The sequence below is a fragment of the Podarcis tiliguerta genome, assembly GCF_965153285.1.
Source record: "Podarcis tiliguerta genome assembly, chromosome: 3".
Taxonomy (NCBI): Eukaryota; Metazoa; Chordata; class Lepidosauria; order Squamata; family Lacertidae; genus Podarcis; species Podarcis tiliguerta.
Window position 1 is genome coordinate 69366754 of NC_139536.1, and position 23651 is coordinate 69390404.

General features: G+C 43.0%; 2 protein-coding genes across 9 annotated transcripts in view; one reads left to right on the forward strand and one right to left on the reverse strand.

The window, feature by feature from the left end:
- METTL24 (methyltransferase like 24) overlaps positions 1-19805 on the forward strand; it is a 67370-nt gene extending 47565 nt beyond the window's left edge. For all 3 annotated transcript variants that reach the window (XM_083433781.1, XM_083433782.1, XM_083433783.1), the window contains exon 5: positions 19043-19805. In XM_083433781.1, coding sequence (XP_083289907.1) covers positions 19043-19357 — 315 coding nt within the window. In that variant the 3' untranslated portion in view covers positions 19358-19805. The remainder of the gene's footprint in view (positions 1-19042) is intronic.
- Positions 19806-20531: 726 nt separating this feature from the next.
- Positions 20532-23651, reverse strand: part of CDC40 (cell division cycle 40) — an 86151-nt gene continuing 83031 nt past the window's right edge. For all 6 annotated transcript variants that reach the window (XM_083433766.1, XM_083433769.1, XM_083433765.1 and 3 more), the window contains 4 exons: positions 23512-23588; positions 23089-23233; positions 20920-22442; positions 20532-20877 (listed from right to left, as the gene is read on the reverse strand). In XM_083433766.1, the coding sequence (XP_083289892.1) occupies positions 22265-22442; positions 23089-23233; positions 23512-23588 (400 nt within the window). In that variant the 3' untranslated portion in view covers positions 20532-20877; positions 20920-22264. The remainder of the gene's footprint in view (positions 20878-20919; positions 22443-23088; positions 23234-23511; positions 23589-23651) is intronic.

Genomic DNA, 23651 nt, shown 5'->3' on the forward strand with positions numbered 1-23651 from the left:
TTCCCCAAGCAATCTGAGACTGTGCCTGTGTGCAGCCAGTCTCTCGTCTGCCCTTTTCATGCATCTCCTGGTTCTGGGAGATGGGGGAGAGGAGCTTGTTTCATAGGGTGAGACACCTGTAACTTCACCAGCTTGACTCATTCCTGCCTCTTGACCTCTCTCCTCCCACTTGCTAGCTTCATCTTCTGATTCTGAACTTCTCTGCCACAGACTCTCCCAGCTCATTAAGCCCTGTTACCCCTTCAGCTTTCAACACCTCCTCTTCCCAGTCTCCTCCCTCTGGCCACTCATCGTCATCCCACCACCACTCTCTGAGCCTTCTTCCTTTGGTGGCTCCCCAGCTGGTTCCTTCCACCAGTCCTCTGTGTCTAACCAATCCATGACAATATTTTACTGCCAGGAAAAGAGGAGAGGTGCTTGTGGGATTTTCTGCCTCAGGTCTCCAAATAACCAAATGGCCTTGGTTGGGAGAAAGGTGCTATTTGCTGCTTCACCACAGGCTGCAAAACGTCGTGGGCTGGCCCAGGTTATGTCACAGTTCATTGCATTGAGTTGGAGACTGCAGTCTGCTGCCTTTGAAAATAGCGCTCCAATCATCTATTTCAGCCCTCGAGAAAAGAACTAGGTCACCCTCTCAATCCCAAAGTATCCTAGCAGTGTCCCTTTTCTCAACTCATGGGAGACCTTATGGCTGGATCATAATAGCAATAAATGAGAACTGAGCAACAGCTGGCCAAGTACAAACCACATAGCAGCAGAGATATAAACAAGTGGTAAACTGTGTCATGAATTTTTTGTGCCGTTTCTGGTGGTAGATATGCAAACTATTGAAATAATTGTGCAGATGGGGGGGGGGGAATGTGCATGTTAGTTACTTCTAGCATTTAGACCAGGTTTGGAGAGCTTTTTCAAGCTAGGGGCAACATTTCCTCTAGGCAGCCTTGTGGGGCTTCCTCATGCCAGTGGTGAGCAGAGCCAGAGGCAAAAGGGGGCCAAGCAACAGATGTGTGACAGTAGCTCTTACCTCTGTACGGTAGACTAAATTCCAGCCATGCAAATGTCAGAGGTTTCTAAACACACACACACTTCTCTCCATCTTAGGCAAGGAAAACACAGCAGGGCTGGTGGGAGATGTACATTCTCTGTGGCCAGAAAGAGAGAGCAGTGGCTATTTTCAGCCCTTGATCCTGAGGGGTTTTTGGGGGGTTTTTTGTCCCTGATTTATACAGTGTAGAACATGTGCCTGAAGAAAAGCTATTCTTAATTTTCAAAGCAGTGAACTAAGGGAACTTCTTTCTATTTATGGTTCTGCAGCATTACCCAATAAGTAAAACGGTGAGAAATAATGAGGAGTTTTTGCTTCCAGCTTTATCAGAAGGCAACTGTAGTTTTGGGGAAGCAATATCGCTCTTTTCTTACTTTGCACATGAATTGAAATTGAAGATCCCAGCCTTTAGTGCTTCTTCCCTACTTTTCTCTTCATCCACGAAGGGATTCATGGGAAAAAATGCTCTACTGGGTGGCAAAGACTGTGTGGATTGTGAATTCAAATGTCACCTTTTTTCTTTCTTTCTTTTTGGCATTCCTGTGTGGTGGAAAATCATAATGTCGGCACTGGCTCTGTCTGCTCTGCCACCTAACAATGGAATGAAGAAAGCCCCCAGGATCAAAAGTCAGGCTAATGGCAGGGAGGCTCAAAGACATGGCTGCCCATAGTGACAAAAAAAGCAAAACTCAGTCCTCCTTGATCTCTCAAAAATTTCCAGGCCTTCTAACAAAGGACAATAAGCTCATTTTTATATGCTGACATAGTAAGAGCAAGAAATAAAAACACACCAGCAGTTGTTGTTTTTTAGGGCTGTGGAATTTGCAACATATACCACATATACCTTTCGTAACCTATCTATAATGAGTCCTCCACCGGTTTCATGCAGGAATCTGATGTACCAGCACAAATAAATTAACGTGGTTGAAATGAATGGGAAGCATGCAAGAGACCCAAGTGTGCAATTGTAGGTCTTTGGATTAGAGTATCTGTTAGTGATGCAGTGGGAACTTCCTTGTTTATGTGTACTAAATAAAAACCTCAATTTTCTTTTAACTGGTTAAAACACTTGGGGCTTATCCACACTTATTTTGCCCCACTGCTTCCCATACAGGTCCATGCTTTAAAGCTCCGTGTTTGAGTGCTCCCCTTTTTTTGCTCCAGAGCTTTTCCCGCGAACACCTGTTCTGAATCAGAACAAATGGCTATTTGGGTTTTTTTGTGGACTGTGCCTGGAAAGCGCAGAGGGAAGGTAGGTGTGGATAAGCCCTTAGCTAGGAATCCTAGGGCTCCTTCAGATTGGCTTATACCTGGTCTTTATAGAGCATTGGTTCTGAGTTGTTTGTGAGGACTTTTTAGGACAATGAGCGTTCATTCCGATTTGTTTTTTCTGTGCTTATATTTATTCGATTATTCTACACTTCTCAATGCATTTTCCCACCACATTCCTAACCACAAAACCCCCCCTTTCTGTGGATTTGTTGCTCTGGGGTAAAGAACCCACTTTAATTGTGAAAACTTAAATTTTCTGTTATGCACTTAGAATCCCTCCCACAGAATTTGAACAGTCTGAAGGTACCTCTACCCTGATAGGTAAATCTGATGAGGGGCCTCAGGAAGGGGCATAAAGGCAGCTTTGCCAGCAGAGGCAGAGGTACATCAGCAGGATGAAATCAAACGCTAAAGAATGTTAGATCTGGAGCAGATTTTGTGCTTTCTAATAGAAAAGCACCGTAACGTGTTATCTCCAGATTGACTTTGAAATCTTTCTATTTTATGAAAGCACAGTACAGTAAAATATGAAGGTCAGACTTTCTTACTGCTGTACCAAAACGTTTCTTTTTTAAAAAACAGGGAATTGGCAACAAGTTGGATTGCTGTAGCCAGCAGGTGTACTTACTGAAAAGTTTGACGAGTGGAAAAATGCCTATGATGTCCAAACAGAAATGGAAGATGGGGAACAGCAGGAAGAGAAAGGGGAAAGGGCTTGTTAATGTAGGGCCTTCCTTTTAAAATCATGGGGAAATAGCTAGTGATAAAATCGAAAGCTCTTTTAAAAACCATCATGTTAAGGTGATAAATCCTAAACTATTAGAGCATGTGATGCAACAAGAAACATCTGTCTTCAGTTCTATAATTGAATTATGGGCTCATGCAAGATTGATGGTGCATGATACAAATTAAGTTCCACCAGGATCATGCTTACACAATCAGGACCGAGTTGAACCTTGGTGGAAGCCCAGGAATGCCATTATGATTACTACAACTTAATTTTGTGCATTAACCATTACCACGTGTGAGCCTTCTTTCCAATGATATGTCAACACACAAGCAAATGCTGTTTCTATGGCAAACTGTTATTGGTAGCCAAGTAGCAGGTGTTTCCATTTAATATTTTAGAACTAAGCTCATTTGTGGCATCTTGACCTTCACCGGTTAAACCTGCATCATTGAGGTGTGGGAAGTCATTGCTTTTAGCATAAGATAAATTCAGTGGACATCAAATGGTCCTTTAAAAAAATGGAATGTCACTGTTGTGTTGAAAACTGTCAGGTTTGTTTCCCATTCATAAACGTGTTTTAATGATATTGCAACAATAATTCTGAAGCTAAGGGCTACATTTCCCAACAGCCTCATTGACTATGACCTAGAAAAAGTAGCTATCCTTCCTCTGGGAGATGAAGGAAGGAGTCCGGCTAGAAAATGAGCAGTTTTGGTTGTGGAACACAGGAAGATAACTACTGTCTGGGAGCATTCTGCAAGTGCTGGTGAAGCATTAGTCCTATATTAAGATGTTTGAAATCTGCATATTTTCCAGGGATGGGTGGGTCAGGCAATTTCAGTCCATGTCAATTTCACAAGTGATAATTCCCAAGTCTGTTCAGTCATCACCTTGTGAATTTTTTTAAACTTGCAAGGAAATTTGTTCTTAATTGCACCACTAAGTATATACAGTGGTACCTCGGGTTAAGTACTTAATTCGTTCTGGAGGTCCGTTCTTAACCTGAAACTGTTCTTAACCTGAAGCACCACTTTAGCTAATGAGGCCTCCTGCTGCTGCCACACCTCCAGAGCACAATTTCTGTTCTCATCTTGAAGCAAAGTTCTTAACCCGAGGTACTATTTCTGGGTTAGCGGAGTCTGTAACCTGAAGCATATGTAACCCGAGGTACCGCTATATATACTTAAATATTTTATCGCAACATACACATTTCTTGGCCTCTTTTTAATCTTAAAATAAATTTTGGTACTTTTTTATAGCCAAGAACGGTATCACAAAATTCAGAGAAGTGCAATGATTTTAGAGCACTATGGGCAGAACCTAGAAGCTAGAGGAGGCCAGTAGAGAAGTCAGGGGAGAGAAGTCTGAAGTGATGGGCAGAAGCTGCAAGTTTCAGGAGCTTGGAGGCTAAGAGTAAAATGGAACCAGGCAGATGTTGAAGAGAAGGACATGGCAAGGATGACTGAATGGGGAGATTGGTGGTATATTGGAGTGTGGGAGGGGAGCAGCCTGAAAATAATTATGTGGTGGTAAGGAGTAGTGGCAGACTTCGGTCTTTGAAATTTCAGCAGTGCCCTGTGCAAGGCCAAAATTTGTGTCCCCCTGCCTCTCAACCTTCTGTTCTACTTAATTCACTAGGTCACAGTTGCAACGCCCTGCAGTGCCCCGACGCTCAGTGCCCAGTTTGGAGGATCTGGTCACGCTGTCCTAAATCTGCCTCTGAGAGGAAGGATAATGGTAGGGAAGTTGTCAAGCAGGAAGGGATAGAAGGCTAGTGCAGGGATCAGCAACCTTCTTCAGCTGTGAGCTGGTCCACCGTCCCTCAGTCCATGTGGTGGGCCAGACTATATTTTGAAAAAAATTAAAAATGAACAAATGCCCCACAAATAACCCAGAGATGCATTTTAAATAAAGGCACACATTCTACTCATGTAAAAACACACTGATTCCTGGACTGTCCACAGGCCGGATTGAGAAGGCGATTGGGCCGTATCTATCCCCCAGGCCTTAGGTTGCCTACCCCTGGGCTAGTGAGAACAGCAAGGCAGTTAACTTGTCAAATCAGGCAGAAGGAAACAGGAAAAGGGCTTGGGAAGAGAAAGAGTTCAGAACAAATAGTTTCCATTTAATATTTTGCTCCTCCTTTAGTGTTAAAACGGAAGCTATCTAAAAATAGCAGCATATTTTAATTATCATGCATGACTATTATTTTACAGTTCAACCCAGACCCCTTGGGTGTTCTCACAAGCGATGCTGAAAATGCCGCAGTCTGGGATGTGTTGTTTGTACATGTTGCTAATGTGAGAAAGAAAAATGGCTGTTTTAAGATCTAGTGAACAGTCTAATGGATGTCTCTTTTTCTTTCTTCATTCCATTTGCATAGCTGGAAAAGTGGGAGCACTTAGGTATGCCTCACTTGTGAAAAAAGCTTTCGAATTCAAATCTGGATTATTTTTTTAGGAGCTTGCTTTTATCTGTGATTATCTTCTGAATAATGGTGAAGGCTGGCGGAAAGTTTGAGGCTATGAATCTCCAGAGAGCCTAGGCATGAATTTCAGCGGAGAGGTGTTAATTTAAATGAAGAGGTTAAACTGAGTGGAAGGGAGATGCTGGGAAGTAGTAACTGAATCGGGTACCTGTTACTCCCCTGTAACATGTCCTAGCAATGAAGGCTTTTGGTGTGATGTTCCTGTGGTACTGTTGTGATTCTTCCTTGTGTTCTTTCTTTCTTCTGCATCTGGCTCAAGTCTTTGATAGGTTACAGCAGGCAGTTCTTAGGTTGTTCTTTTTGCAAAGGCACCATGGGACGTAAGATACTTCCCCTTCATAGGAAAATAAGCATTTTGTAAGCAACCAAAGCAATTCATGTGTGTTTTGCAAGAGGCATCATAACCTGGTTTGAGGTGGGACCTCCTGGATAGGGCCATAAAGTATCTGCCTGGGGATGATAAATCCTGAGCTCTAGGAGTAACCTATTTCTGGAAAATGAGCAGTGGTGGTGAGGTTGCCCCCCCCCCCAAAAAAAACCTAATGAGGAAATGGTGTGAGTGGTAGCTAGATGAAGAATCTGATCCCTTCCTGCTCACCTCCTGCCATGGATCATTAACCAGGATGACCAAGGCCCTTTCAGTGCCAAAAAATCATGGTAAAAAAGCAGATTGAAGCAGATATTGATCATCAGTATCATCCAGAAATACCTGGAGTGGCTCGGCAGCAGTGGACATATTGACTTGCCTAAGGCTTCTTAAAGGCTTTGTGGTTTGAGCAGAGATTTGAATTGGTTACTTTGTGGCTCATGCTCTTAACTACCATGGGACTCCAGATGTTGTATCCAGCTAGGGTTGCTCTTTCTGCAGATCATTAGGAAGCTGGGATTTGTTTGTTAAAAAAAAAAATGGGCAAGAAGAAGTGAAAGAAGCTGCTTGGTGTTGACTGACTCAGTAGGCTTTTTGAAAGATGGCAGCTTTAGGGCACGGCTCAATACTGCCGTGTTACTAGTATTCTCTGCCTGTGCATTCTTGCTTCTGTCCAATTCCTGCTGTATTCTGTTCAGCTATAAATAAATAAAGAGACTATATCAATTTTCTAGCACCCTCTCCTCCCAAAGATGATAATCCTGGTAACAGCTGCCATGAACTTCTCTTTGCATGCTAAAGGGAGTATGGGGAAAGAATTAAATACAGCAGTTATAGTTATAACGCTGAACAATCAAACACAATTATTGCGCATATTTGAATTGCTGTTGTGAATTGGTGGGAGGATGGTTACCGTATTTTTCGCCCCATAGGACGCACCGGCCCATAGGACGCACCATGTTTTTTTGGGGGGGGGGGAAATAAAGAAAAAAAAATCCCCCCCCGGTGCTTGTGGGGCCCGGAGCAGGGAGAAGCGCTCTTCTCCCCACCGCCCGACTTCAGATCAGGTCCAGGGACAGGGGGAAGATGCGCTGCACCTCCCCACTGTCCCCGGAGCTTGCGGGGCAGGCAGCGGGGAGAAGCACTCTTCTCCCCGCCGCCCGCCTTCAGACCAGGTCCGGGGACAGGGGGAAGACGCGCTGTGTCTCCCCACTGTCCCCGGAGCTTGCGGAGCAGGCAGCGGGGAGAAGCACACATCTCCCCGCCGTCAGCCTCCAAACCACATAGGGAGACAGCGGGATGGCAGCGTTCCGCCTCCCCACTGTCCCCCAACCTTGTGGGGCTGGCGCTGCGGCTCTCCTGAAGCCTGGAGAGCGAGAGGGGTCGGTGCGCACCGACCCCTCTCGCTCTCCAGGCTTCAGCGAAAGCCTGCATTTGCCCCATATGACGCACACACATTTCCCCTTCATTTTTGGGCGAAAAATACGGTAGCCTGCATGATGCCTGAGTACCATCCCTGGTATAACAAAAGAAGTTGCTCTCTGCCAGAGGGCAAATGGATGGGCTGGTATTTGGAAAAGAAGGGCAGAGTGAGCTGAGTGGAGAGCTGCAAGTGGGCAGAAGCTGGGAGAGAGGCATGACTGGTCTATGCTAGAATCCAAGGCTGTGACTATGGGGGAAGCAAGACCTTTGGGGGTGTTAATGCTGTGAGCTCCTGCAACTTAGGCTCAGGTTGTATGTATTTGTGAATAAACCATATATCGTAAAGACACCACAGTCTCTGCTGTCTCACATTCTGTGGAAGTGCCTGGAGCCCCTGGAATCTCGCACCACGCGGAGGTTGTGGTGATGTGTGACATACTGTAATGTTTCTGCTTGTTTAAATATTTGCTTTGTGTTAGAAATACACAAAACTTCTCTTTCTAATCAGCTGCAGGTATAATTTCAAATGCATTGTAACGTGCTTTTACATTCAGAGAGAGGCTGCTGATTGAGATTGGTTACGTATTGCAAACTTGCCGCATAGCTTAAAACCAGAACAGTGTAAACAAGCTGCAAATATTTGTTCTTCTGTCAAAAAGGAGCAACAGAGGCTCACTGGTGTAAATAATGAATTCTTTTATGTAAACATCCGGTATGCTAGGGAATCCAGCTGTGTCTGGGCCTGTGGCACTTCATATCAAAACTGCAGATAAGATGGGATTTTTCTTTTGCTCTGCAGATGATTCCAAGTAAACATGCATAGAATTCCACTCTGAGTCCTACTAACCTCAGTGAGAGAATTAAACAAAACCTCAACTTTTGATGCCTACCTTTGGGACTGGATTGTGCCCATTGTTAGCAGAATCTTTTCCTCCAGTCCATGAGTTCATCTTTAGCAGATTCGCACATCCAATGTTCATTTAAAGCACATCACTTCCCCTAAGGAATCCTGGGTACTGTTGTTTGAGAAGGGTGCTGGGAATTGCAACGTTGTGAAGGGAAACTATGGTCCTCAGGATTGTTTGGGAGAAGTCCAGTGCTTTAAATGTGCATTGGGCATGCTTTAAATGTATTGTGGGGATGGGGGGAGAGAGCAACTCATTTTATTGATGGTTGATGGCAGAAGAGATTAAGTTAAGGTGCTTTTTTAAAAAGAAGAAGAAGAAGAAGAGGAAGAAAGCCAGCACTTTAAGGCTTTTACAGTGTGTGAGTTTTAGTTTGTGCAGCAGAGCATGAATTGCCTGCCTTTAGTGCAATATTTTTCATAGAAAGATAGAAATGTAAATAAGAGAACCTCAGTCATTTCTACAAAAGTTTGTCTAGTCCACGGGGATTCTACATTCTATTCTATAGTAACTGCTGCATTTTACTACCATAGGAAAGCCTCTGAAATGTGAAGTTAAGAATAGGGGAAGTTTTCAAGGGGTCAGGTTGCCAACTTAGAAGACTTCCAAAGGAGATTAGACAAATTCATGGTGGATAAGGCTATTGGTGGCTACTCACCCAATGGCTCTGCTCTACCTTCACTGTTGGAGGCAATAGAGAGTTGCTAGAAGCCAAAGATGGGGACAGTGTTGTTGCACTCAGGTCCTGCTTGTGGGCTTCCCATTGGCTTCTGGGTGGCCACTGTGAGAAGAGGATGCTGGACAAGATGCAATACCGGCCTCGGGGGCCTGACCCAGCAGGCTGTTCTTATTCTTAGGTAGAATCTGAGGACTAAATGCATGAAGGAAAAACCTGTCAATGGCTGTTAACTATTTGAGCTAATTAGAATGCCCAGAATCAAAGATGCTACATCTTTACTTACACAATGCTGGGGACAAAAAAAAGCAAGGGCTGCGGCCTCACACTCTGCTTGTAGGTTTCCCAGAGGCATCTGTCTGGTCACTCTTGAAAACAATACTAGACTAGTAGCAGACGAAGGTGGGGGCGACATTGCGGCCCATCCTTGAGGGGTGACATTGCGGCCTCCCTCACCCTCCAGGGCACTTGGCGCGCACCCTGGGATGCTTGCCACTCACCACACACACCCCAGACAAGTGCTGCTTGCTGCGCACCCCTCCGATATGTGCCACGCCCCTGCCAGTGGCACGCCACACCCCCTGGGACGCATGCCAGCCACGCCCCCGGATATACACCACTCCCAGTGCCGGAGCAGGTTGCTCCGCCACTGTACTAGACTAGGGATGACCCCCTTTGGATGATCTAACAGGGCTCTTTTTATGTTCTTTTTTATTCAGGTTTTATTGGCAAGAAACTTGCTCCCAGATCAGTCCAAGGAAATCCACAATTCAGGATAGTACAGACAGGGATGTCTCAGGCTTTAAAGCTATTCTTCTTAATAGCTTTTATGGGTGTGTCAGCAGGCCCTAAACACCCTAATAGTAGAAGTTATGGAATGATAATAGACCCTTGCTTCCAGGGTTAAGCTCTAGGTAGCCTTGGACTGTGTTTTACTCGTGTGTGTGTGTGTGTGTGTGTGTGTGCGCGCACACACACACACACACGCTTGTGTATTGAAAGGCAAGAGAAGTCCTTATATACTGGCAAGAGGCCTGACCCTTGGATAGGTTTTCCATCCTGCCGTTATATGAAGCAGTCTTGTGGTGCTCTGTGTTTGTTGTGCTGCTCATCCAGTCCTTGTGTGTATCTCTTGATTGAGGTACTAATATCCCAGGAACAGAATCCTAAACAAATCCTACAAGAGCAAAACACCAAATGTTCCCTATGCCAAGAATAGGTCATGGTGATGGAACAGCTGTTATGGGGTGAACTCTTCCTGAATAGCCCAAAAAAGAAGGGAAATCATTACAATCCACTCCTTTATTTGCATATGGCTTAAACATGTTAATATACAATGTGGTAAATTTGTCATCCATGCAAAGTATAGGAACTAGGAAAATTATTTTCTCCAACCAGAAAAGATTACAGCACTTAACTTTGACACCATGGCTATGTAACCTAAGTCTCTTTGGACCCAAGCACTGCAGATATGATCTCTTGATATGTGCAGAGATGCAGGAAACCTGATGTGTGGTAAATTGGGATATCTTGCTTTCTCTAGTGCCTTTTATCACATGCTGTGATAACGCCGGCAAATAGCTTCTCTCAGGTACTTACTCTCAACTGATTGTTCTCTGTAGGGAACTTTAAATGGCACTCAGGTCAATGCCAGATATATCAGAAATCCCATTAACCTTGTTGTTGCAGATATTAAGGCCTCCTTAGCCCTGACTATTGTAGCGAAAGCCTGAGAGTTCATTCCCTCCCTCTCTCCTGGGAACAGGAACAGCTCCTGTCTCTAACCATTTGGTCTGCTGCCACCAGCCCTTCCTTTTCCTCTGACTTGGAGAGAAGGGCAGTCCTCAAGGCTGTGAGAAATTCATCCTGGTTAGGAAGATGTGGGAGCATCCAGCCCACACCTCTCTCCCCCTATGAAGGAGGGCAGCTAGCTTTCCCGCAGTTCTCCCTAGATATGAAAACAGCATGGGCCCAGAGATCTAGGCACCGTGGAGAGAAGACTATCTTGTGAGCAGTCACAACAACGCATGATTAATCCCCTACAACCAGTTTTAAGAGAAAGGGGTTTAAGAGAACAAAAAGGGGAAAGGCAGAATACTGCATGAAAGGAAGTAAAAAGCACTTCACACATTTCATGCTAAGTAAACTACAGCTTGAGGCCTCAGATTAAGATGCTCTAAATGCTTTTTCATTTATTTCTAAATTTTATGATATGTGCATAACACACAGGGTGCATGCCTCTTCTGCTTCGTTAAGTGCTAAACTATGTGTGTAACTGATTTTATGTTCCTGAGCATAAAAAGTTTTCATATATGCTAAGTAAGAATTCAGAAGGTACTTTCATTTAAAGGTGTTTCATGTGCTATGGGATCTCTTAAGGTTGACTAGGGTTACGATCTCAGCACCAGGCAGAGGGCCTTCTCGGTAGTGGCGCCTGCCCTGTGGAACGCCCTCCCAGCAGATGTCAAGGCAATAAACAACTATTTTACTTTTAAAAGACAACTGAAGGCAGCCCTCTTTAGGGAAGTTTTTAATGTCTAATGCTGTATTGTTTTTAATATTCAGTTGGAAGCCGCCCAGAGTGGCTGGGGAAATCCAGCCAGATGGGCGGAGTATAAATAATAAATTATAATATTATTATGTCTTCATCTGGCCCCGATACCAAGTCTCCTCTATCCTAAGTAAAAAGGTAAAGGTAAAGGACCTCTGACAGTTAAGTCCAGTGGCGAATGACTCTGGGGCTGCAAGTCTCATCTTGCTTTACTGGCCAAGGGAGCCGACATTTGTCCGCAGACAGTTTTTCCGGGTCATGTGGCCAGCATGACTAAGCCGCTTCTGGGGAAACCAGAGCAGCGCACCGAAACTCCGTTACCTTCCCGCCAGAGTGGTACCTATTTATCTACTTGCACTTTGACATTCTTTCGAACTGTTAGGTTGGCTGGAGCTGGGACCGAGCTACTATCCTAAGTATCTATCTAAGTATCTAAGCAACTATCCTAAGTAGTTACTCACAAACATAGGCCCCTGAGTAATGCAGCACCAGGTTGATTGGATGGATGGTGAATATTGGCCAAATTCCATTGTGAAGGGTTCCTTGTCCGGGTGGGCTCTGATTGACAGGTGGCTCTGAGCAAGCCAGTCTGATGAGTGGCACATAGCCAGGAAAGGTACTGTTACCACCTTTTGGGATGCGGCTATCACAGCGTTAATGACTGTTAGAGTTGCCCAACTTCCCTGCCAGACAGCAAGCTTTGCACAGCTTGCGCACCGAGACTTGGCAGGAGCTTCCACGGTCTGCCTGCCTCTAGGGAATGGAAGCTGAGGGAACTGTGAAGCTTTTTAAAAAAAATTTAAGACATAGACTGGGACTGTGCCACAGCAATGAGTCCAGTTGGCATGTTACATTCCTTTCAGTACTTCTACAAGTGCACTCCCAGTATGTTTTTTGGTCATATAAAAGAAGCCGGAAATGGATTGTCAGTGCTATCTCAAGGCTCTCTGATGAGCTCTGGATTTCATCCGTCCTTGTAGCTGTTGTAGCAGCTAAGTGCACCAGCTCCACACGGCTGTGAATAGAGCAGGGGCTATGGGCCTGCGGGTTTAGAAATTAGAAGTCTTTATTACTTTTCATTCCAGTTGCTGAAGAAATAGCATGTAAACATAAGTATACTTCAAATTTATCTGTCTCCTCTTTCCCCAGTCTCCCATACTCAGCATCAGCGTGTGAAAGAATGACAATGTAGCACCAGGGAAACAGATTATACATGGAACATAATGCATGGTGAATCATTAAAGCAACATTCTTTTGTCTCTCCTGAGGGTAATTTGCAGCAGGAACATAGAATGTTTTTCAGATGCTCATGGTGTCCTGGTGATAAGCACCGCGTAGGTAGAATGCTTAAGAACCTGCACACTCCTTTGGCATCTCCATTTTTATGACTGGGCCTGAAATAATGAAGGTTAGGTGTGCAACAATATCAGCAGCAGCAGCAGCAGCAGTATTATTGCTAAGTTTATTGCATGCCCTTCAGCAGCAGATCTCAGGACAATTTAAAATTCAGAAATTAAAAACAGTTCAAGCAAATTGCAGGAGTAGGGAGTGTGCATTGTGAGAACAAAGGAAGGTGCATTACAACCAAGCCAGGTCAATCCATCCCCGAATTGTCTAGGGCAGGGGCCATAACTCAGTGGCAGGGGATCTGCTATGTGTGCAGAAAGTCCCACATTCTATGCTTGGCATCTGCAGACAGGACTGGGAGAGACTCCTACCTGAAACTCTGGAGAGCCGCTGCCAGTGTAGATAAAACTGAGCTAGGTGGACCAAAGTCTGATATTGTATAAAGCAGTTTCCTGTGACTCGATGTCTCTTGACTGACAGCAGCTTTCCAGGATCTCAGGCAGCAAAGTGATCCTTTTAGCTAAATATGCCATGGAATCGGGGATTGAACTAAGTAGGCAAAGTATGTGCTATGCTCCTTCCCTGGAAATTTCCTACAGTTCCACACTGTAAAATGAATCTGGAAATAAGAAGGAAAAATCAATCTTTGGCACACCATGAAGCCGCCTTATAGTATTCTATTAATGTCTGGAGAAATGTGGTTTTAATGTGTGCATGGTCGCATGACCACCTGTTTTGCTTAGAGGCACATGAGCAATAATGGCAGCATTGCCCACTTGGACTTCTTCCTATAGTGAGCAGACAGCTGTGCTGGTGTCTGTGTGTGTGTGTGTGTGTGTGTGTGTGAGAGAGAGAGAGAGAGAGAGAGAGAGAGAGAGAGACTCACAGAGAAAGAGGAAGACTTTCTAATTCAATATTTAATAGTTCTGCCCAGAGTAGCCTTTTCTAGGCTTCATTCTGGGTGCAATGGGAAGAGTGGTGATGTTGCCACTTCCACAAAGATCTGTTTTTCTGTTGCTAAGTACATGTCTGCTGTCCTCTTTCCTTAGAGCTCTGACTGGAACAGGCCTGTGCTCGTCCAGAGCAGCCCTTACATCAGGGCTGAGGGAGCTTTGGCCTTCCAGATGTTGCTGGACTCTCCTCAGCCGGCTAGCAGGGCCTTTCAGGAGGGCCACAGAATCACACATCCCTTGCCTGACATGGATTTAGTGTGTATGTGGGGTGTGTACGTCTGGTGACAGAACTGTCCAGAATGACGTGCACTAGTAACACAACAGTAATGTATAGAAAGTCATGAGTAGAAAGGCACATCTATTTGGTTCATGTCTTTATTTTACTTACTCACACCTTTTTTTTAGAGCTGAGGGTAGAAATCTGCCCTTCATGGCAGTCCTGTTTTGGGTTTTAGATGCTGGAGCATTTTAGATGCTGTGCTTTTCTGTCAATCTTTTTTCTTTTTCTAAGCATTCTGAACATTTTTGTGTGAGCAGTGCAGGTAGTGTCAAACTTTGAATTGGCTACCCGCTATCTCTTAATACTGTCATCTTTCTTTTGTGAGCTTTCCCATATGCAACAGATACAGAGGCACAGCTTATGCTTTTCTTCTTCCGGCAGCTCTCTTTATCCTGGAGATGCTGTTCATAACAGTCACATTTCAGTTCAGTTTTGTGAATGTTGTAGGTTATGAGCTAAATACCTGCTGCTTGTCCTCCTGAATGCAAGGCTGTCAACTCTTTTGGGCATTAACTTGAGAGTACATGAGGTGAAGGGAGGCATCAAAGCCAGAATACCACAACCTAAAAGCCCCTCCAGATGACCCATATACTGAGTATTCACTATCCTTACATCAAGATTAGATTGTATCTGGTCTTTATTAAGCATTTGTTATGATTTAGTCAATGAGCATTCTTCCCGATTTGCTTACAGGGTGTTTTCACAGCTTCCCATTAGTTATTTATTCATCTCACCCTCTTCAGGCCACTCGACAGGTGTGTGTGTGTGTGTTGTTCACAATGTTGTTGATGCAACAATAAACCGTCCGCACATGATTCTGCTTTATGTGTTGTTCGGTGATGCTTCCCCATTGTTACTGCAATTATTGTCATCTGGAGACACAGCAAAAGCTGGACAAAAACAGTAACACACAATCCTGGAACATTCCCTGTTTAGGGAAGTTTTTAATGACTGATGTTTTAATGTATTTTTAATCTTTTGTTGGAAGCTGCGCAGAGTAGCTGGGGAAACCCAGCCAGATGGGCGGGGTATAAATAATAAATTATTATTATTATTGTAGCATGGAGAGTTTTAGGATAGGCAGCAACTGGAAATGAAGCAGTATGTCCACCCCAGAACTTCTGTAGGAGCAAACAGTATTGAAAATGGGATCACACATTGCTGCATGTCAGGGCATTTTTTGTGATAGTAACTCCCTATACGGAATACCAGCACCTGTTCTTTTGCTGCCAATGGCAGCTGTTTTATTCTGGCACAGCAATCCTATCAATATATGAATGCCAGCACCTCTTTTTTTAAAAAAAACCAAAAACCAAAAAACCACTGAGCACCTAGATCCCATCATGAGCACAAAGCACCACGAATGCACCATGAAAAGGATGTCTGGATGCACCCTCAATGCATTTCCCTGTCATTTTCTGAACCACACAGGTTTATTTTTTAAAAGTGGATTTGTTGTGCTAGGGTGAAAGAACAGCTTAATCCACTTTTATTGTGCAAGCCTGAAGGTCTGGTATGTGACAGAAACATTTCCACAAAAGACATCCTGTCACTGATGGAGTGGAAAGGGGGGAAAGCCAAGTGATTCTTATTTATGTAAAAAAGAAAAGGTTGCATTTGCAGGTGTGTAAGAAAAGGGAAATGCTTGCATGAGAAGGCAGATATCTAGTTACAATAGTTGTGCAAACTGGAAACTCCCTTAAATTTTTTACCATGCTGTACACCTGTTTTTCTCTAAAGCAGAGACCTGTGGCCTTCCAGGTGTTGTTGAACTTTCATATGTTTCCCCCAGTATGGCCAATGGTCAAGGAGGATTTGAGCTGTAGTCTAGCAACATATGGAGAGCCACTGGTTATTTACCCCTCCTCTAGGGTCCCTGGACCAACTGCAAAGGAGAAGAGGATCTCTATGCTTTCAATAGTTGTGCAAGAGAGAAAATCCTGGAAATCGCAGCTTGTGAGACAAATAGCAGCCGTTGAAATTCCCTCCTCTTCTACGTAACTATTTCAGTAAGGGAGATGTCCCTTTCTTCTTATTTAAAACCATGTGCAAGCATGCAGTGTCAGAGAGAGAGATCTGGTGTTGGATCCCTCCTCCCTTCTGCCACTGCAGCCTCCAGCATCTTGGAGCAGCATATTTTTCTCTGAATAGATCTTAAGATACTCATATTCAGATATACCTGGTTACCTTATATGTCACATGGAAACAGCAACCAGTGAGCTGGGTGTTTACAGAAGGCACAATAACTTTAATGGTTAAATGTGTCGCCTGTGGCTTAATGTTTCTGCACAACTGCAGGAACTAAACTAATTTTTCAAGTGTATCTTATGATACTTTTAACATTTTACTAAATGCAATGCATATCACCATTTATACATTTCCACCCACCCCCTCTCTCGACCTGTATCATACTGGCTAACAGCTGTTAGCATGAGATGCAGCTGTTTCTCCACTGAACTGAAACTGATGAAATCCCTCTTGGAATTCTAATTGTAGGGCTAATTCAGTGGTGTGTGTAAATTCTACATGTGGTGGATTATGGCAGGGAGTCTTGGGCCTTGCCCAGCGGGGCTTCCCCCTGCCACTCCCTATCAGGCTGCTTATTGTGAATGACCTATGTGCAAACATTCCTGCACAAATAGGCTTCCTCTGTTTCGTGAACCATCTATTGCTTTTGACTGCAGCAGATGGATTGTGTGAATGAATCCTACCTGTGTACAAATATGAGCATATTTCCCAAGTAGTCTAAATTCTCTTTTTGTTTGGGGAGGACAGTTTCCCCCTGTACCGTATTAAATATGGGATGTACGATATCTGAACCTCTTGTTACTTGTCCCTATACAAAAAAAGATTTAAGACCTAATGCACCAAACAGACGTCTTGGGGATGTCATTTTCAATTGCCCTAAGTAGGAGCTTGCTGCCTACTGTATGTATTGAATTATTTTTTGTATGGGATCTCACCACACAGATAGAAAAAAGAGCAACCACCAGGATTGCCCAGGTGAAAATCCATCCACTCCGTAGGTCACTACACAAAAGTAGTTCACTGGGTGAGCACATTTGCTCTGTCAAGCAGCCCCCACAAAGAGGTTGCACTGTCTGCTCTGACCCTAATTTAATTATTGCAGGCAGTTAATAGGTATTGAAGAGTTAAACAGGGCATGAAGCAAAATCATGCAGATGGCGCACACAGCAAAACTGAGATGGCACAACTGAATTATCACCAGATGGAGCCTGGTGACGAGTGCATGCTTTTCTCCATCTTCCAAGATGGACTTTTTCTTTTCTCCTTTTGGAAGACATAAACTGACAGCTGTGGATCTGGGTGGAGACAACAAATGTCTGACGTGAATACTAAGTAGTCTAGGTTCTCTTTCACACACAGTAAGGAAATTGCTATGAATCCTCTTCTGCAAAAGCATTAATAGGGATTTTTCTTTGGCAGTAGTAGCAGTCCTGCAGTAATTAATATACTTAAGCAAACATCTGCATAGCATTCCATGTTTGTACTTCTTCTTTAGAAGAGATGAGTGCCTTTCAGATGTTTGCCATCCAGTCTCAATGGATGCTCTAGTCCTGTTTAAAAAAGCAATCTATAAGCTTAGTTCCTTTAAATAGCCTTGCATGATCTAGGGACTATATAGTAAAATGTACCACACTGGGATATTTAAAAGCAAATCATTATCCTGGAGTTTGGTGCTCACAGCCATGAGCCACAATCATTTCCTTACCACTTCCACTGATGTCTCTTGTTTTCCATAGTCATGTTCCACCTGAAGCCAAAGGTTCAACACATACTTGACTCTGCTGCTGAAATAGTGGAATTTGAAAGTGCTGAACTTTGGCTGGCTCCTACGCCTAATGATTGTCATTTGTTGTAATTGCCTTTAGCTCTGTTGGGGGCATAGGCAGTGCAGAGGCTAAGGAAGGAACACCAGCCACCATACTTGAAATAATTTTCATGGGAAATGTGGATGCTATTGTGACATTTGCTTCTCAAGTTCCCCATTAATAAAGTCTTTTCTTTTGGTTCCTGAGAGTGACTTTTGCTTTCGCCAGGAGAGACTATGACAAGAGAAAGGATTTCCTTTTTCTTAAAATGTTCCATAGATGCTAATGGCACAATCTTACGGACATCTACTTAGAAGTACCGTAACTCACATTTAGTTCAATGGGACTTGCTCCCCAGCAAGGATGCCTAAAAGCCAGGTTATCTGTGACTGTTGAAACTGTGAAGCAATCAGGAAGGAATTTGTATCTAGGAATGAATCGAGTGCCCATGGAAATGACAGATAGCACTTCATTCAGCCAAGTCAGTCAAAAGGTAGTCAGGACAGCTGAGCAATCGCTCTTGACAAACTCTTGGCTGGTGCATCTCTCTGTGTTGTAGGAGTGTGTGTGTGTGGTCTTTTATTTGGGAAGTCTTCTGCATGATAATTTTTATCAGGTTATCTATCATTATTGTGTTATATGAAAGGGAGTATGGATGTTCCAGTGGCTGTTAAGATACAACCAGAAAGAACTGTTCAGTTACATAAGGATCCACACCTGGAACATGAATTTATTAGTAGTGCATAGAATACTATGCACAGGACCCAACAATATGCTAACAGATATGATGAGGCTGCTTCTTCTGTTCCCTGCAGCCCCTTCCATCTCCTCCAGTGGCTCACCAAACTCCAAAGCAGATTGCCCTGGGGGGGGGGGGGGCTGCAATGAAGAAAGGAAGCATAGGTCTTATTTGCACATGTGGAAGTCAGTTGTGCAAGGGGACACTGATCTCACCATAATGCATGTCTCTGTTTTCTAATAATTAGTTCTTTTTATACCTCCTTTGCAATCTATTTTCTATGGTAAATAATCTACCATTCTAACCTCTAATAATCACATGGAAATGGCCTCCCTGATGAGGCTTGATATATTAAATACATAGTTGATTCATATGACAATTGATTTATGAAACAAGGAGCCTCTTTTTCATGCTTTCTTGTCATACTGTTACAGATCGATATCCTCAAAGCAGATATGGAAAGTGCAGAGTGGAAAATTTTGGAAAACCTGATCCTAGAGGACGTTGTGGAACACATAGGGCAACTGGTCTTGGAAATCCATGTTCATTGGCCGGGATTTGAGGTCAGCGGCAATGACAGCACTGTGGTTCGGTACTGGTACAGTCTCCTCAAAGAGCTAGAACTGAAAGACTTCAGGCTTTTTCACACTTACAAAGACTTATCAAAACCACAGATGTTCCTAAAAAGGGAAGCCTTCAACGCAAGTAGTTGTTATACACTGAGCTGGGTGAATACAAGATGGAAATAGGGGCTTCTGCCTACAGAACAGAACTGCGACTCATCCCCTTCAACGGTACTATTGAAGGTGAGTTCAGAGATGCACTGTCAAAAATTACCCAAAGTGCAAATACAGCAGCTATGGTATATAATATATATTTTTGTTCCCCAACAAAAGCGGGAAGGCATAGCTTCTATATTAGGCTTCCTCAAACTCGGCCCTCCAGGTGTTTTGAGACTACAATTCCCATCATCCCTGACCACTGGTCCTGCTAGCTAGGGATCACGGGAGTTGTAGGCCAAAAAACATCTGGAGGGCAGAGTTTGAGGAAGCCTGTTCTATAAATTCAAGCTTCAACTCTTTTAAGATAAAGTATTTTGTTTACTTTATCTATGCGCTTGGCTGCTGCCCAGCCCAAGCCTGTTGAGATGTTTTCATCATCATACTGATTAAAAACTCAAAATGTGTGACAGATAAATTGTTTCTTCATGGCTGAATAGCATCCCCCCCCCCAAAAAAAGCTGTCTTAAAATACTAAGCTTTCTTCTCTGGGGCGGGGGCTAAGGTTATCAGGATGGTGGTTTACAACATATGCTGTTATTAACTGCCCATCATCATGTGAAATGTGTCTGTTTTGGTCCATGACCACATTTTTAGAAGCAGCCATGCACAACTACAAAACAGTTGTGTAAATTCACACAGCAACAGCCAAGGTTTTCAAAAGGCAATTCAGATTGGGGCTTCTGGGGGAATTAAGCCCCCTGCAATTGCCCTATCTGAATCCTCCCAAAGTGGCACACAGGTGCCTGTATGCTTCACACCCATGGGGCAAACAGCTGTTTGAGGAGGCATGTGGAACTGGGACTATGGTAGCAATGAAAAAGGTGAGACCTTTCCTCTCTCCACTACAAACGCCCCCCAAACAGCTGATTTTAAGTTTAAAAAACAGTGTGAGATCATGCCTAGTTAGGCCCTTAGATGAAGCACATGTAGCAGTGGGTGAGTAGATGGGAAACACAAATTTGGCAGCAGCAATTTATTGATGCATGTATTTAGAATGAAAAAGTGGTTGCGTAGCTATAATGTAGTATTCTTACATGCTTCATCCACTGTAAATGCCATGTTACCAGAAATGTGTGAAGCGGTCCTAGATTTCTGAAGATGCTGCACATCTTCAACTGTAGAAATGTACAGCACAAAGAAATTCTCCCACAATATTTTAATATAATAAATTCAATGAAAGATAAATTTACACTCTGGCACTGCAGAAAACTAGGCAGTTACAACTTTAATACCAAATAAAGAGTAAAAAGGAAGAAGCAGCAGCCACCTGCAGACAATGCTAGAGATGTTACACTAAGCTGGTATCCATCTTTTAATATAAAACATTTATTAAAAATAAGATTTGTAAAAAGGAGGATTGAGACATATGTACAGTAGTTTAGCACAAAACACATAATTCTATGAAATAAAAATAGATATTAAAGTGCCCATTTACAAGACATAGGTGGTCAAATGGCAATGAAGCTGCAATGTGCTTTCAGTTATACCTCTCGGAAGCATCTCCAGCTGCAATGTGCTTTCAGTTATACCTCTCGGAAGCATCTCCACAAAGGCAGTAATTCACTAATTGCACAAGCTCCACTGGCTGAATGGGGCCTATGCTAAAACAGCATTTGATGAATTACTCATTAACTGTCTTATATACATATATACATAATATTCTTTGGATTTATTTCATTATAAAAAGAAAATATTTGAGTAAGAATAGAAACCTGACTTGTCAATAATAATTATAAAAAAGGAGTCATGATAAAAATGAAGAGTTTCTTAGCATGTATCCAAATCCATGCATCTGCAAATGTAATGGGACTGAGAAAAATACCTGGAGGTGAGGGAGCATAGTATTTCCTATCCCATCTCACCACAAACAGCCTCGGTGAATGGAATGGGTTGTGGTGTTGGGGGCTGACTGGAAGGGTGTGGATTGCTCCTGTAAAAAGAAGGTGCCCCCACCCAATTTTTGGTGACTTCTGCTTTAGCCCCCATGTGCTACAGCCCACCACACTCAGCAGCATGCCCTAACACATAGGAAAGGCCTTTTGGTAGTGGGAGGAGCTATTAAATGTACCTCATGCTCATCACCTTTCGTAAGCATTTTTCTGATCTTACCCATTAGCTATATCCATCTGCTCCACAAAATGGATAATGGTGAAGAGAAACATCCAGGACTTGATGGAACCCATCTTGGAGCTCAACATAGCAACAGATAGACATCCTCTGCCTATCTGGGTCTCTGCACTAGGCTTTCCTTCATATTTTCAAGCCAGGCTGTTGGGTTTGAGGGTATTGCCCTCACAAAGAAACCACAACCGTGTTGCACATATAAAATCTTTGTGTATTTCAACATGACCAACAACTGCTGTTAAAATACAAAAACAATTCTAACAACTTCTATTATACTGTACACACACACGCGCACACTCAGAAATATCCAATGTATTTGGAAATTTGAGAGTACTGCCAAACAGTATTTATAAACAGGTGCATCATCTTACAATGCTGAAGTGAAAACTTTTTTTCTCCCAAATTGTGCACTTTCGAGAATAGAGTGAAGCTTATGAAGTGTATGCTTCAGCTTCATGAACACAAAGCTAGACACAAATCTCCTCAGTTTAATTTAATTTTAAAATATCTTACAAAGGATATTCCATTTAGACCACTTCATTTGGTCACTTTCAGCTTATAATAGTTTTGAGATTGAAAACATTTCAGATGAAATCTTTTGAATTCCCCATATGGTATATGTGCACTGTAATACTGAAATACCTGAGGCAACCCATCTTTATATTCTAATGTCTTTGTTGCAGAATAGGTGTTCCAAAATCTCAGGTGTTCACCAAGTGATGAGAAGTTTAGAGTTCTCCAGTATGGCCTTCAGTCCCACAGCTTAATAAGACCATCCCATCCACACGTGATTACCTTGGATGTCTCATGTGGGTGCCATACTGCACCTATACAGACTTTGTCATGGGCTTTCAATCGACTGTATAGTTTTGTTGTCTTCCAGTCCCAGATGTTCAGTTTTCCATCTGCATCACCTGATATAACATAGCTTCAAAGAAAAATTAAAAATTGCTTCAATCCATTGAAATCAAATTCTGAAGGGTTATGTCGAAACACCAAAATATGGTTTAACATAGACAGCAGATGAAATAGTAATTGCTTTCCATGCTTACTTTTTACTGCAGGGTTTTTGCGATGAATTACACTAATCACAATGGCCTCAAAAGTTACCTGCCCAGCAGCGGGCTGCTTACAAGATGCTGTGTGCATCAGTTGCCCAACTGGTTGCTGCTGTGGTCAGTATCACCATGCAAATCAGCTGCTTAAAATAGTTAAACCATTTTCTCCTCATGCTGCACCATCATATGACAAGGAAGGGGAAGACAACCCCTAATTCCTCCCCTCCCCCAAGATTCTGTCAAAAACGAATGGTACCAAAACATAGGCTTAGCACTGCTAGTATTGGGCACCACATGTGCAGCCCTGACTACTGGATGGAGGAACCTGGACACTCATCCTTCTCCCTAATCCAGAATCATTGTTACAGACTATACACATATGAGGACTCCTTTGACAGTTTAAAAACATCTTTTAAATCACTTTAGAGTCCAAAATCAGACCATGGGGGAAAAGTCTGAAAATCAAAATGGGGAATGATATCCCATAATAGCCAGATGAACTATAATGAAACATACCTCATGTCAGGTGAAAAATCTACTTGGCAAGCATACCCAGCCACCATATGGCCCTTGAATATTTTCTTTTTATTTAGCCTGAATCTGTTTTGAGCTCCAAAAATCAAAATCTGGTTGTCCATCGATTGACAAGCCAGCCACTTCCCTGTTAAGAGTAAAAAACATGAATGTTAAATGTCATTCTTAAAATAAATTCATGCACTTAGATTTCTACATCTGATATCCATAGTATATTAAAAAAAATAAAGCCCCAATTTTGCATTCTACAAAGACACACAATCTGAGACATGGAATTATGAATTATTTTGGTTGTAATAGGACTTAACATGGATTTGTATTCTGCCATAAATATGGAGCCTCAAGCGCTAAATTCCAAAGCAATAAATTATTCTATGAGAGGCCTAAGAAGATACGTTGGCTTACCATTTGGAGACAAAGTCACTGCTGGCATTGAGTGCATACTTGGTTCTGCTATGTATTTGAAATCTACTGGTATGTCCCTATGGAAGAAGACAAAATATATGGATGAAATACTACAAAAATACACCTAGTAAACAAAATTA